Source organism: Pseudopipra pipra, chromosome 5 (assembly GCF_036250125.1).
Source record: "Pseudopipra pipra isolate bDixPip1 chromosome 5, bDixPip1.hap1, whole genome shotgun sequence".
Taxonomy (NCBI): domain Eukaryota; kingdom Metazoa; phylum Chordata; class Aves; order Passeriformes; family Pipridae; genus Pseudopipra; species Pseudopipra pipra.
This window is the reverse complement of record NC_087553.1, coordinates 721,338-736,523: the sequence shown is the minus strand read 5'-3', so window position 1 is coordinate 736,523 and position 15,186 is coordinate 721,338. Positions and strand designations below refer to the sequence as shown.

Sequence of the window (15,186 nt, the reverse complement as noted above, 5' to 3'; positions counted from 1 at the left end):
AGGGATCCCCCGGGTTTGCTGGAGGTGAGTGATCCCCCCGGGTTTGCTGTAGGTGAGTGAGCACCCCAGGTTTGCCCCTTGGCCTCTTCATGCTGGAGGGGCTGGAATTTTTCTGCTTCTCCACTCACTCTGTTGGCCCCTGCAGCCCAACAGAGCCTTGACTGAGGTGTCAGCAATGTGCTGTTCGTGCACAGAGCGGCGCAAGGGGCAGCACAGCTGCTGCCCGTGTTCTTCCACTGGCTGGATGCATGGAAGAATTCCCTCCAGAGGTACAAACAGGGCTTTTCCTCCATGCCTGTTCCCTTCAGTTTCCCATATTTCTGAGAACTGAACCTGAAGTGCAGTGTGAATGTTACCAACCAAGTTCAGTGACCTTTAAAGGTCAGTGTGAAAGGAGCTAAGAAAGAGCAAGGGAAGAAAAGAACCAGGATGTTCCAGACAGGCTCAGGGAGAGATGAGGAGGGGGTGTACATACCCTGACCTGTGCTTTCCTAGTTTCAGCACTTTCTGAGACTGAGATATGCCACCATTTTGTGAGAAAATTGTAAAAACTTATGGACTGTGAAGAGAAATAGGTTAAAAAAAAAACCCAAAACCCCAATTGTTTTTAGCAGTGTATTTGTGGTGCCAGAATCCTCAACAGCCTCTTCAAATGGAGATGGAGAGCAGCAGCCTTCAGACTTCATGTCTGAACCGTGTTGGTGTGTAGAAAGTGTGCAAAAATCCCCTCTTGGGGTGGTCTTTCATGGCTGTACTACCACAAACCACGGAAGGAAGCAAGCTGTCACAGTTCTCCTGACACGGGGCTGAATATCTGACACTGGGTTGTTTAACTTTGAGCTCAGCAATCAATAGTGAAGCTCTGTGCCAAGTGATCCTGATTTCCACGTGCTGCTGAATTAAAGTGGTTTTGTTTTCTGTAGATACCCTGAGATTAACTCACCTTGCTGGGAAACAAGCTGTGAATGTTTTCACTGCCACACATGCTGTGACAGGGCAGGAAGAAGTTTCACATCCAGCCGTGGGTTTTAAATCTCATCTCATCCGATTGATTGGAAATTTGTGTTACAAAAATAAGGAAAACCAAGACAAGGTGAGTTTACACATTGTTCTGGCAGGACTCTGACATGTAAACAGATGCCTGACCTTGATGTGAATATATTGCTGGTCTAGAAATAGGGCTTGGAATTGATGGTGTAAAAGAGGCGATTTTTTTGTGTGTCTTCGAATTACTATCACAATTATGCTGAGTTTCTTAATAACAATGCAATGTTTGCCTGCTTACCTTATGCTCCAGCCCTATAGAATGCAAACCAGTGCCTAGTTCCTTTGTGGTTTTCACTTTTGCACTTTCTTTAAAAAGTCTGAGACTAAATTTCAACTTCAGGTGAAGGCAAATGGGTGGGAATTGTTACATGAACTGAATTTTAAGTCTTTGAATTAGTCCCTCCATTTTTCATGTCACTTTAAAGATGTAGGTCCGCCTCTATCAAATCACTTGGAACCCTTTATTTTATAATTCCTGTATAGAAAATCAGTTTTGTTTGCACAGTGAGGAAAAAGAGGAAAGGGCAGCAAGCTTTAAATATGATTTTTTTTTTCTTTGAGTGATAAAAGATGTGGCTCTCCTCCAGGATTTGTTAGACTAACTTAATTTCAGCGAGAAAAGCACTGCTAAAAGTGTCTTTGTCTGACAAATTCTAATAGTATGGTCTTCTAAATGGGGAATATGGAAATGATCTTCCACTTCCCTGTTCGTATTAGAGTATATAATTGAAGTCTTTAATATTTCTGAGAAGTTTTATTAGTCCTGTTAATCACTCTTGCATAGCTCTGTCTCTGCCCTGCTATGATGTAATATGTGTTTGTGGAAGTGAAATACATTTTTGTGGAATACCTAATGACAGTGGAGGGGAGGGGATTGCTTTCGTTTTGAAAGGGTTGATTTACTGCTTATTGTTCTCTTTTGCTGAGATTTTCAAAGGCCCCTGGAGCAATTAAGCAGAGTTAGTGTTTTCAGTGGAAGCTGAGTATTAACTTGCTATGAACTGCCTGAAAATATTATTGCCTTATAGTGTCTTGAAAATGGCTTAGATTGGTGTGTGTGATATCACAGAACACTGTTGAAGTGCCGTGAAAACTCTGGAAAGGCTGGTGATGTGATATCCTGTCTGCAGCTTCCCCTGGTTTGATACATCCAGATGGGTTCAGATAAACACACTGCTCATTCCTGAGGCAGTTTGCATCCATAAACACGTGCTCATGAGGAGGGGGAAGCAGCTGCTGTCCCTGCCCAGAAAGGCAGGTTCAGAGGGGAGGGTTGGGTGTTCATGGTCAGCCCTCACACTGAATGAAAACTGGGGGAGTTCTGGTTCCCAGCTCCCCTCAGAGTGGATCTCACAATGTGGGTCTGATTTACACCCCGTACTGGGTTTAGAGAGTTTGCTCTGTGTATTCAATCAACAATAATGTGAACAGGGCAGATGGTGGGTGTACAACAAGCCAAGTGCCCAGTGCATTGAGGGACCTTGGGCTTCAGCACTGGCTGTTCTTTGTGTGCCTCACGGTGGCAGCTGTGGGCACGAGCTGGGGAAGGGTCTTCTTCTCTGGCCAGCTTGGCTGGGAGCCTCCTGCCCAGCAGGAAAACCCTGGGAACAGCCTTACCAGAGGCTCTGGAACTGCCTGCTGGCTCTGGAACGAAGGGAGGCTTTCACGCTTGCTTTTCCATAATTTCCAGTCCCAGTAGAGCTCTTTTCCCAGTAACATCATTAATACATTAGTAAATGCACTAATAGCACACTACTAATAATAAATAATAAAAAATATAGCCCCTATTTTTGTAATGGGGAGAATGTATAACTGGAGGAGAGAAGGTTGAGTGGAGACCTCACAGCACCTTCCAGGATCTGAAGGGACCCTGCAGGGAAGCTGGAGAGGGACTGTTCATCAGGAACTGCAGTGACAGGATGAGGGGAATGGCTTCAAACTGACAGAGAACAGGTTTAGATTGGATATGAGGAAGAAATCTTCCCTGTGAGGGTGGGGAGGCCCTGGCACAGGTTGCCCAGAGAAGCTGTGGCTGCCCCAGCCCTGGAAGTGTCCAAGGCCAGGTTGGACAGGGCTTGGAGCAACTTGGGATAGAGGAAGGTGTCCCTGCCCATGGCAGGGGGTGGGATGGGATGAACTTTAAGGTCCCTTCCAATCCAAATCATTCTGTGATGAGGCTTAGCTTCATCTTGAGAAGATAAAAGTTTTTGTGTTCTTAATAAACTAAAGTAAGTATTGAGTCGCTTTCTGGGTTTTGTGTGTGTTTTAGCATTACAGTCAGCTTTGGTTTGACATTCATCTTACCTATGACAAAATAAGAAGGATTCAGAATTTGGTCTAGCAATTACTGTTCTACAGCATAATTATGGAGTTCAGTGAATTCGTATTGAAGTTGGCAACACAAGTTTTAGTAAGGGTAAATTATAATGTTTACCTTCAAATTAATTTTTTCCTGTCCTTTGAGAAAATGAGGGGTACTATCCATGGAGCTGTTTAGGGCTTGCCATTTTCTGTAAGACAGTTTCCAGCTTCTCTGAAAATCTTTCTCCTTTAAGTCCAGGAAATTTAAGGTTGTGTATTTGACTTTGGAAATATCAGAGGGCTTTATTTGGAAATATTGAAGGGGCTTATCTCAGGCAATTGTTCAGTATTGTAGCTAAAAAAACCCAAAAAACAATGTTTTGCTTGCAAACAGAAATGGAAACAGCTCAGTGAAAATTAATAATAAATTGGTAAGTTCCCTTGAAGCTGCATCTATCTAACTTGTGTTCCCTTGTACATGGACATCACTCCTTTGGCATTTTCCTGCCAGGTCTGTTCCGTTGTCTCAGCTCTGCCTGTTCCCCACAGCTCCAGTCATGAGGAGCTGATGCAGTTTGAGAGGACATTCACTACTGCCAGTTCTTCTGGAACTTGTGATTTAAGTGGAGTATTTGGTGTTGGTTTTTAATTCCAGCTCTGGAATTGTGCAGTTTCACAAGCACCTCACCATTTAGTGCCTTTAGAATTGGTACCTGCTGAGAAGGAAAAAAACCAAGCTTACAGGTGGTTTTGTAAATTTGAGACTAAAAATGTCATTTTTAGTTCCCCTACAATAGATCAACTTGGTGGCAGGTGATGGAGGTTCTGATTCAAGGCTTTTTCTCCTCTCACCTCCTGACCCACCATTACTGTCATCCTGCTCCTGCAGGCTGGGCTGTAAAAGTGTCGGCCTGCCCCTTTGAAAACCAGCTTCAAACAAAACACTGCTTATTATTAAACTCCTGCAGAGGTTTTCAAAAAATAATCAAAAATAGTGACTCGTAGAACTTCACATTTTTTTAAAACTGTTCATGATTTTTATGACTGCATTTATTTTGGTACAAATTTCATCTGCTGGAATGTGCCCTCCAGCTCTGTTCCTATGAGATCTGTTTTTCTGTAATGGACTTGATAGGAAGAGTTGCTGTGCCTGGGTAGGTTTCCTTTAGTGAAGTTGGAATAACATACATATACTTAAGGTAGAGTAATGAAACTGTCTTGAAACAGGAACTCTTCCTAGTTTTCAGTTAGAACCTGCAGTCTTGACTTTTATAGGCACAAGCCTGTAATCAAATGAACGATCTGTTGCAAGAAAGGAAATAACAGTAAACCAAAACAGAACACTTAAAATTTTATAAACATTAGGCTTAGTGCTTGAGTGTGTATACATACATGCCTTGTTTTGCACAGTAATATTTTCAGGTAAATTGACCATAGGAAAGGATACATTTTTTATGCCTTCTAAAAACCATGTGAACAAGACCTTTACAAATTTAAAAACTTAGACTTTTGTTCATCGCGGATATAAGAGTTCAGCCAGAAGCTGGCAATTTTACTTTCATAGTACCTGCAGTTGTTATTACCAGACTACAAGACATTTAGAGACAAATACTCAGAAAACCCTCTGGTAACTGTAATTTAGAGGTAAATTAAGAAACTGCTTTGCAATCTCCTTATGTACAGAATCATGTATCATCTCGCTCAGTAGCCTGAGGCATCAGCAGCTTTCAGCATGAAATTTAGTGCATACCTGAGTTACTGTATATCATGCATACTAAATATATGGCTTTTATAGACATATAAATCACAACATCAGGAGCCTTGTTTTCTAAATGTAAAGTTGATCTTAATCTCAACAAGGTGGCTAAATTTATCTTAATAAGAGAATCTGATCCTGTGCAAAGGTTACGCTTGGTGAATCATTAGAAGAAAATGTGTGTTCTTAGAGTTTCAGGTAAATGCAGAGAATAATTGCTCAACTTTCTGTAAGTCTGGGTTGTCAGCAAAGAAACACTGTCAGTGCCACAGGAGGGCTGGGCCAGTGCAGGGGTTTATTCTGCTCTCATGTGTTGCTGTGGCTGTAGATAAGGGCTGAGAGGGGGCAGGTACTGAACTGTTGTACTGGTGTAACCCAGTCTATCATTTGGCTGAGTTCTGAATCCCTTCGTGCTGTGGCAGTGTGGGTGGGACTTGCCACAAATATAATGGAAATGTAATGAGAACTTTATGCCACCAGAATCATGCTTCGTAGTGATTGTCAGTGGGAAAACTCTCCAGCAGTTATTTTTGTCTGAAGTTCCATTAGCAAAAGGGGTAGAAGTTGTCAAAAATGCTGAGCAGTCATTAAAAGATCAGCATTCAGATTTCTTTTGCAGTTAAAAAGGAAACACTGCTATTGGCAAAACCCTGGAATCATTGAGGGTTTAATCCTGTTTGTATAAAAGCTGTGTAAAAGACCCCAAACCAAAGTAAAAACCTTTCTGCTCTGCCATGTGAGGAACATGAAATACTTGAATAGTGTGCATGCACAGGGATTTCCCCCACTTCTTTAGCTGAGCTGGTCAGCAAATCACAGAATATCAGGATGGTTTGGGTGGGAAGGGGCTTTACAGGAATTATTTAGACCAGGATTGGTGTTTTTATGGGATTATAAAATAAAAAGAAAGCCGGTGAATTACTCTTGCAAAATAAAAGAAAGTGTAGTTGCTTTGCTTTGTATTTGAAATAGTGTTCTGTTCTGGATGAAGAATGCTCTGTGACTTGGAGGTGTCATGAAGGAAGAAGTTCCTGGGAGGGAGACAGGGATCAATCTCAGTAGAACAGTGCATGTCTAAAGCTTCTTCAGCTTGAGACTCCCTTTGCACCTGCACTGGCCTCCTCTGGACCCATCCCCAGTAAAGTGAGGCCACATCTGTTAGTCCTGAAACAAAACACTTCTGGTAATTGCAATATTTGGATTGAGCTTGGGTTTTCCCTTTCAAAAGGCCCATAGCTGTGTTATTTGCTTGTGTCTCAGAAGAGGTGACATTTCCTACAAAGCAGTGTGAGGTTGGCATTGCTCAGCGTGGCAGGTTATTTACTGCAGGGTTCGGGGCTCCTGTGGCTCCCCTGACTGCTCTGATTTCAAACACAAGCAGCACACAGCATTGAACTGCTGCCTTTAGTAGCCAGCTGGGTCCTGCAGTCTCCCATTTACCATTTCTGCCTGATAAAGGCATTTTACAGTCTCTTTCTGGAACACTTGGCTTTACGATGTTTTAACCTACTGAAAAATGGAATTATCGTGAAGGCTGGTTTTGTACTTAACATGTAACAGAGTGCACGTCCTGTACACACGTACTACAAAATTAATGGTTTGTTCTTTGACCTGTCACTAAAATCCTGGAAGCTCTGCCTGCAAGACACTGTGGAAGCAGAGAATTGGGAATGCCATTGATGAATGTCTGTGTGCTCTTTCCAGTCTTCTAACCTACAAACTGTCTCCTTTTCTTCTTTACTCCCATCCTGCCTAGGCTGTGAAGACTGGGGTGATACAAACATACTCCATAACTTATTCTTTACAGCTCCTTAAAAGAATTTATCACTGCTAAAGTCCCTTCACAATCGAGCAACAGGAAACTGGGAGGAATTACGGGAAACTGCCCCCACTTGGGTGGCTGTGGGACTTTGCTCTCAGTCTGGAGGCTGTCAGTGATTCAGTGTGCTGGGTCCTGGATTTATTTCTTTCATTTCACCATGAAATGCAGCAATCCCCAGCACAAAGCACTGCACGTTTTGAAATCATCCTCCATATTTTCACACACATTGTTTTCATCATTTGAGCATTTGCTGCAAATGAAATTATATGTCTGACATCAATTTCTTCATTTTTTTTTTAAATCCTTGTTTCAAAGTGAAATGAAATGAGAATGTTCAGTAATGCTGGACACAACAGAAGTCATCATTAGAGAGTGGAACATCTGACTGGCATTTATTTGTCCTTGCTGAATTCAGAGATTTCCAAGTAAGAGTTGTAATCCTTGATGCTGGGAGTGGAAGCAGTTTTGGAGTACAGTAGTGATGGGTGAGAGTGATGACACATGTGGCCTCTGTAGGGGTGTGTGTTTCTCCAAACAGAGTATGAGTTTGGAATGCTTTTCCTCCTTTTCCATTCCCACTCTCTCCAAGCTGTAAGCAGCCAGCAGTTTGCAGGGGTTTCAGCTGGGCTGTGTTTCAGGAGCAGCAAGGCAGGTGTGTGCAGGAGAATGGAGTAAGTACCAAAGCTGGCAAGGGAAACAGAGCAGAGTCTGACTGAGTCACAAGGCTGTGGTGCTGATTTTTGGCTGTGATCGTCTGTGGGACACTAATGAGGAAACCTTCAACAGAAACATTCTGTGGTAATGCAGTCTTCTGTCAATGTCAGAGATTTTCAGAATGGGGATATTTTATTGGAGTGCCTGGAATGTTGTTCCAGAAGAAAAGCTATCCTGATGTAATAGAAAATGTGAAACTGAAAAAAAAAAACAAACCACCCCAAACAAACAAAATCCAAACAAAACAAAACCACCCACCCAAAAATCACAACCCAGTGCATGCAACCATCAAAGCAAAGTCCCTCATTTTAATTGAGAGATTCATAAAATGCTTTCTAAAGCTTGACATGGAAGACAAAAATACCATACCCACCAAAACAGTGGCAACTTGCCAGAATGATTGGGAACTTCCTATTTTAATGGTTATTACTGTGGCTGAAAGGGATTGTGTGACTTAGTCAACCTCTATCCCTGTGTTTTTTCGGAGCTTTGAAGTAATTTGAAGTCTTCAGTTCTATCTGCTTTGGAACCAAATACAGTTTTGAAATTTTGATGCTCCTGTACACGTGTTCAGTCACGTAGCTAACTCTTAATTTCCTTTAGCTTTCTTTTTGTTCTGATGAAAGAAGAAAATTAAGAGAACCTCTTTTATAGCAGTGATTGGAAATCATCAGACTAGGATTGTCTGATTATTGGCTTTGGTGGGCTGAGAATGGGAGAGGGAGTGTCTGGAAGGACGGAAATGTGCTGTGGTGTTGATGCAGATTTGTACCAGCTCAGTTGATTTGAAGTGCAGGACTTACCTTGGATGATGCTCAGCACCGTTGTTCTCTCTCACTGCTGCTGCCAGGACAGGCAAGTCTGGTGTGTCTCCAGCAACATCAGTCTTGTGCTGGACCTGCCTTTATCCAAGTCAGGTCACAGATCTAAACCTAAACAGAGCCAAGGTCCTGCTCCTTATGGCAGCATCTCTTTGTTACTGAAAAGTGGCTTCTGGTTCAGGAACTGTCCAAGGCAATGAGCAAAGTGGGATTGTTTAAAAAACAAAAGTTCCACTTGTGTTACTGTCTCTTGCGGGAACCTATTCTCAAGTGTTTATATTATCATCTCAATGGCTGGAAAATCCTGTGTTTTGCTCTTGGAAAGACCAGTGGAAAAAACTATTCAGCAGCTGAGGTGGCTTGTTACCCTGTCCTGGTAGCTGGACACTCCAGTGTCTGCTTGTTTTGGCTCAAGCCTGATGGTGTGCTTGTTACCTTCATCTTCCCTTCCCCTTCTGTAGGGCCAAAACCCTCCTCTTCTAAATTAGCTCTCTGCAGAGAGTTTCAGGACATCACAAAGATATCCCACATTTAGATTCTAAGATTTTTTTTAGTATTACTTTTTTATTATAAGGGTTGCCTCTTGCGGGAGAGTCGAAATAAACCCAATGTCTCCTCTGGGAAATAATGCTGAAAGAGGGAGAATATATTTGAAATGAATGGAGCAGGAGCAGCAGGTTTTGTTGCCGTGGTTTCTGAATTTCAGCCATTGAGATGTTCAGTACCTGCTTAGCTGGGCAGTGCAGAGGTGGAGGAGTGTTCTGGGGACTCGGCCTTGGCTGAAAGGGACATAAAGGACCCTCTTGGCTCCCAGAGTCGTTCCCACTGGTGCAAGGAGCTCTCAACGGGCTAAGCAAGTCTGCTGTGATGTCCTGGAGAAGGGAGCCTCTGTCCACAAGTATTTCAGTGGATCTGCAGGATGTGGTGAACTCCTATAATAGAGCGATGGCCGCAGCCGCCTCTGTTCTAAGCCAAAGTGCTGGAGTCTGCAGTGGGCCCAGGAATCCACTGGCACCAAAGGATTGAAGGGTTCTTTTGCTTTTGTGAGTAGAATCTCCCATGTATCTCCTGTCACTTCTGCTGCTTGGAAAAACAAACAAAAAAGCCCAAACCCAGGACTCGGAAATGAAAAAAATGAAATAAGTTTTTCGGTACCATCATAGGTGTGCAGGAGCTGTTTGGGAACCTGATCAGTTGGGACATTCCTACTTCTATTGAGCTGCTCTGTTACTCACACTGAGTGCTGGATTCTGCTCAGATGTCTAATCACTAATTAATTACCTGCTTGTTGAGCGGGTCGTGGAGGAAAATAGACTGCTGTTGGTCAGCCTGGTTGGTGTCTGGGTCTGAGGGGTGTATTTACTTTACATTGTCATTATGTAGTCATCATGTGGTACATTCAGATGGGACTCCATTAAAAGGCTTAAAAGTATCTGTAATGATGACCAAAGATTGGCAACAAATCCCCAAATGTATATGTCATTGGATTCCTTGCCTTGGGCATAATTCAGTCTGGTGTGATTGTCTAAGAAAGTCATGCAGACTTATGAGACAGAAGGGATGGGAAGGGTCATAACCGTTCACCTGCCCAGGGCAGGACCAGGTGGAGTGTTCATGGTTCAGGTTTGTCAGGTGGTTTGTGGAGCCCTGTCTGCTCCAGGAGCCTGAGACTCGTGTTTCAGTGTGTTACAGTGCTCTGTGCATTCCCCAGTTGAATCTGTCTGAGGGAGGCAGGGATCAGAATTATTGTTAGACTCCTACTTTTAGCCTCGTGAGAATCAGCAGACAGGTAGATGAGCAACCAAAGAGGTGCTCCTGGGAGGGGAAGTTGTGTAGTGGCAGTTTGAGCCCAGATCCACTGTGGACTAAGGCTGAGTTTGGTAACTGCTCAGCACAGCTTACATGTGAACCAGGTGCTGCTGCTGGGTGGGCTTTGGTGTTTCCAGCTGTGTGACACAACTGGGAGCACTGCAAACAGTGAAGGAAGGAGCCAAGTCCATAAAAATGTGAAGTTTGCCTGTTTTGTTGCTCCCAGAAACGTTTTAAGTTCCATAATGTGAATTGAAATTGAATACTGTGGAGCTAAACATGATTGGAGACAGACTTTTTGTCTGGTAGGAAACTGGTGATGTGTAATGAATGTTGTATCTGGAGGTTTTCCATGTGAATGGCTCCTGCTTGTTCCCGGGTTTTGACTCATTTCTAGAGTACGTGTTTCCTGCCCCAAACCTCTTTTAACCTAGAGATTTGTATTTCTGTTTTTCAGTGATTATCAGTAACGATTAAAGAGAGGAGCAAGTGTTAGCATGAGATGGATACTCAAACTCTAGTTCTCTTCTATTTCTGAGAGTGCATTTCCTTTTGCTTATCTGTAGTTTGACCAAACTCAACTTATAAGAAATAGGAGTGTTTCTGTGCCTGAAACAAAGACCTTTCTCATTCTGCTTTCTGTGTCAACTGAAGGCTGAAAATCCGTCACGTTCTGGTGGGAGAGCAGTTCATGTTCTAGCTGTTATCTGAAGACATGAGTGTTCTTTTTGTGGAATAGTACTATTACTTGACTAGGTAGTATTTCCAGTTCCTGAAGTGTTAATTATTCTGTGGAGAGATTTTTTTTTGCTGGATTATTTTTTATTTTTTCTCTTTCTGTCAGTGCAGTTGCTGGACTTGGGGTCTCTGGTTGCATTTTACCAGATGCAGGCAGATCCATCAACAAGCACTGTCATGCTTGGAGAATTTGCCTTCTTCCCCCTGACCTTGGCACTATTGCTGCTAGAAGGAAAGATTCAGTAAATAGGCTACAGTTAATTTATACTTTTTTGGAGGTCTCTTGTGAATGATTGTGCTGATGATAATGGATTCAATGAGCTTTTGTAGCACAGACCAGTGTGAGCAGTTGTGTTTATGAGACAGACACCGGAACACTCCTATTCCTTAGTTTCTGTCTGTACTTTCTCCCCAAATCCGGATGGATTACAGCTAGTTTCACACCAGCCACTGTGTGTTTTTTCTCACAGGATACTTTCACACCATATTTAAAGTAAGATTTGAGTGTTGTGCAATATTGACTCCTTCCCTGAGCCCTGCAGAAGATCCCTGCAAAAGGTGCCCTGCCTTGCTCTGCACTGGGCATTTCACAGACAGTTCTCTTCAGAGCCAAAACTGTAAGGCAAATAACTAGTGGGAAAAGTTTCCTGAGCCCTTTGAACTGGGCAGTGCAGTTGCCATGGTTGAGATGTAGGACAATTTCTTGATGTTTACAGAGTTCTGTGGTGTGGGAGGTTACAGGGAGATGAGAGTGAGAAGATGTGAGAGGCTCTCAGCAGTGCAGAGGGGACCCCTGGGTGGGATGGTGATTCCTCCCTCTGACTGCCTGTGGCACTCTCGCTGCAGAAACGGCTCTGCTCCCTGCACAGCACCTGCTGAGCTGGCTCACACTGCAGCCAGCTCGTTACTGAACACAGGCACACATTTCAGGCCATAAAATGCCCTTTCAGTGGATCACTGCTGGTTCATGAACAGCTGGCATGAACTGCAACTTTTCTAGCGCTGGTTACTCACGGTTTGGTCTCTTCATCTCAGAGTCACTCAGAGGAGTACACAGATTTGTCTTGGGTGGGTGAGTTGTAAGGGTTTTTTCCTTGCTTTGTTTCCCTGAGCAGGAAGTCACAGGTGGCACACTAAAGCTGTTAACATGGTGACAAAAGCTGTGCTGAACTCAAGCAAATGATATGTCCAGTTTAATGATGTGATGCTCAAGAGTCTCTCAAGTCAAGAGACACTAAGGGTGGGTGTGAGGCAGAGGTAGTTGGCATGAAGGTATCACTAAGGCTGTGGTGTGCTGCTGCTGTTCCCACTTAACTTTGAAGGAATCCCATCATATCATATTCCCACAGCAACTTTTTGAAGCGTGTGTGGATCTTAATTAAAATTTTGCTTTCCTCAAATACTTGCTTTGTTAACCAAACATCTTGGAGCAGATTATGGCATGGTTTGTTTCAGTTGACAGCCCTTAATCCCGATTCCTTTGCACTGTTCAGCGTTTCCCTGGTGGACAATAAAGGTATCGTTAGGGCACACCAGGGTTTGGCTGCGGCCGAACATCAAAGCGCCGGCGTTTCCCCAGCACGTGTGAGGGCTGTGTTACTGGGGGGTCACTGCTGGCTCGGCCTTTGAAGTGTGATATCAGCCACGGCCTCTGCAGGAGACACAAACATGTTGTGGATATTTTTAACCCCGGGTTATTAACTGTATTCCATGTAGGTAGAGCTGGCCGTGTCAGCACAGATGTGGAAGTTGGGGTTTAAGACCTGACCGTGCTCTTGGCTTTTCACACGTGTCAGGCTTGCCTGACTGTGTGTCCTGTCTGTCACTGTTGCCTTCTCGTGTTATAGCTTGAGACTCTGCAGTAAGATTATCTGAGAAGAAACTTGTAAGAGGGGTGTGCTCAGATTTGTCTCTGAATTCAGTTTTACTGGTCCATTGGCTGTCAGGGATTTCACCTCTAAATCTCTTCCTACTTGACTGACTTCTCTTATCACAGAACTTGAACTTCAGAAAGCTGATGATCCTGCAGTGTAAACTTTGGGATTTATTGTTTTCCTTGGTACACGAAAGTGCATCTTGTTGGGACAAAAAAGATGGGAGAGAGAATCCCGTCATCAAGCCGTGGCCTAAATTCTGTTTAAATTCCTTTGCCTGACAGTTCTTGGTTTGAGACTAAATTTTAAGGAATTAAAGAACTTAAGATTTGAACAAATATAATTTGGCTATCACAGAATGTTTGAGTTTGGAAGGAACTTCTGAAGGAACCTCTTGTCCAACCCCCTGCTTCGATGCAGGTCGGGTTGCCCAGGACCACGTGCAGGTGCCTTAAAGCATATAAATAATATATGAGTATAAGAATATAAACAATCAATCCTCATCCTCTCAAGGTTTCTTAAAACTGCTTTTGAAATATATTTAAAAATCTCCTGTGTCTTAAGAAGGTATTTTCAAGGTTGAAATTTTGCAGCTAGTTTAGAGCAGGGTTTCGTTTAAGTGCACAGAACTTTCTAAAGCTGTAGCTGTGCATGCATGATGTTACAGTGTACCTTAGAAATCTACACAAATCTCTTAGGAAATATACTTCCCTTAAGACAATCCTGCTCCATATTTATTGTTACATCAGCTCATCCCACGTTCTGGGTAGTGTGTGTGTGTGTATTAGGGTTATACATTGTTATCTCACACACACACATGGATCAGTGCAATTTGTGAATTCCCCTGTGTGGGGTATGGTCAGGAAACAAAAAGTGCCAGTTCTTGTGTTTACTGGTTTGCTAATAACATGAAAAACACCTTCTCAGAGGAGAAACGTCAGTGGCTCTTACTTGATATAAAGAATCTGTCATTGTGCACGTAGAGGTAACGCGTTGTTTCTGAAGGAACAGGAGACGTGGCTCCCTGTGAACTTGTGTATGTGGGGAGAGGTATTTTTCAACTTTTTTTTGCCCCTATTTTTCCACTCAGCAGTTTTTCCTGGTTCTTTTTCTGGAAGCAAGCACAAGCTGTCACTGAGCATGGCTTGTCTGCCTCCATGTGAGAAGCCCCACAGAAAACACCTCAGTCAAACACAGGCTAAATGAAGGCAGAATGTGAAATCAGTGTCTGCTTGTGTTACTGTTTTGATACTCACTGCTGACACCAGATTTACTCTGTAATGCCTGGTAGCTTGTTTAATGTTTTTGATTAAACAGACATCTCTGTCACCTTTTTACTTATTTCTTCCATGAAACATCATTTGTATTGTTGAGACATCCGTTAAATTAAACTTCTGTTTTTATTTAGGTGTATGAGTTGGAAGGCATCCCCTTGATTCTGGACAACTGCAGCATTGATGACAACAATCCCTGTATCCTTTACAAAAGAGTTCTGGTTTTGAGTGTGACTCACGAGGAGAGGTGTGGGGTTTCACAGATGGGTGCCAGCACTGCTTTCACTGGGTGCCCAAGTGTGACTGGCCTCAGGACTTTCTAGGTTGTGTTTAAATGGTTCAGAAGTGAGCAAAGGCACAAATAGGCTTTCATGAGCTGGATTCTAAGTTGAATTGTGGTTATATTCTGTTTCCTAAAATAATAAATATTGCTGGTTTGCAAATGTCAGCTCAGAGAGCCAGCTGTGACAGGAATCTGAATCCAGACTCTGGCTGTTGTGTCAGATCTTGGAGCCTTTGCTTCCATTGAAGCATCTGTTCAGGAGACTGAAACAGTACCCCAACAGTTCTCTGCACTTAATAAATGGGGTTGGGGAGGTTATTCTAAGCACAGAGTCAAGGCTAACAAGCTGTTGTAAGAATGTGTATAATTGAGAAAATCAATGGTGCTAATTACTGAACTGTTGGGGATATTTTAATGTAAATGGTATTGTTCTTCATATTATCTTTTTCCTGGGGTTTAAAAGTAGAGACTTTCCAAGACAGATTGCTGTTAGAGAGAAATAACTTTATATTGAGGAGAAGCAGTTGTTAAGCAGAGTTTCCCATCTCTTCAAGCACCACACAGTCATCCTGCCAAGTGTGTTCAGTCAGGGATTTTCTGCCGTTCTGATCATTAGCTCTGTGTGAGTTTCTGGTAAGTGTGTCTGGAAAGCAAATGCATTTCCTGTGTAGAGTCATGTCACCTTTCTTATACTGAACACATGAAACGAGCTTTCAAAATTAATTGATAAGAAAAAGGTCACTTTCT

The 15,186-nt window shown here is 43.0% G+C and overlaps 1 protein-coding gene across 3 annotated transcripts in view; it reads left to right on the top strand.

The window, feature by feature from the left end:
- The window catches only part of ATXN10 (ataxin 10), a 67,677-nt gene that overhangs the window by 37,416 nt on the left and 15,075 nt on the right, over nt 1–15,186 (top strand). For all 3 annotated transcript variants that reach the window (XM_064654040.1, XM_064654041.1, XM_064654039.1), the window contains 2 exons: nt 924–1,093; nt 14,291–14,354. In XM_064654040.1, the coding sequence (XP_064510110.1) occupies nt 924–1,093; nt 14,291–14,354 (234 nt within the window). The remainder of the gene's footprint in view (nt 1–923; nt 1,094–14,290; nt 14,355–15,186) is intronic.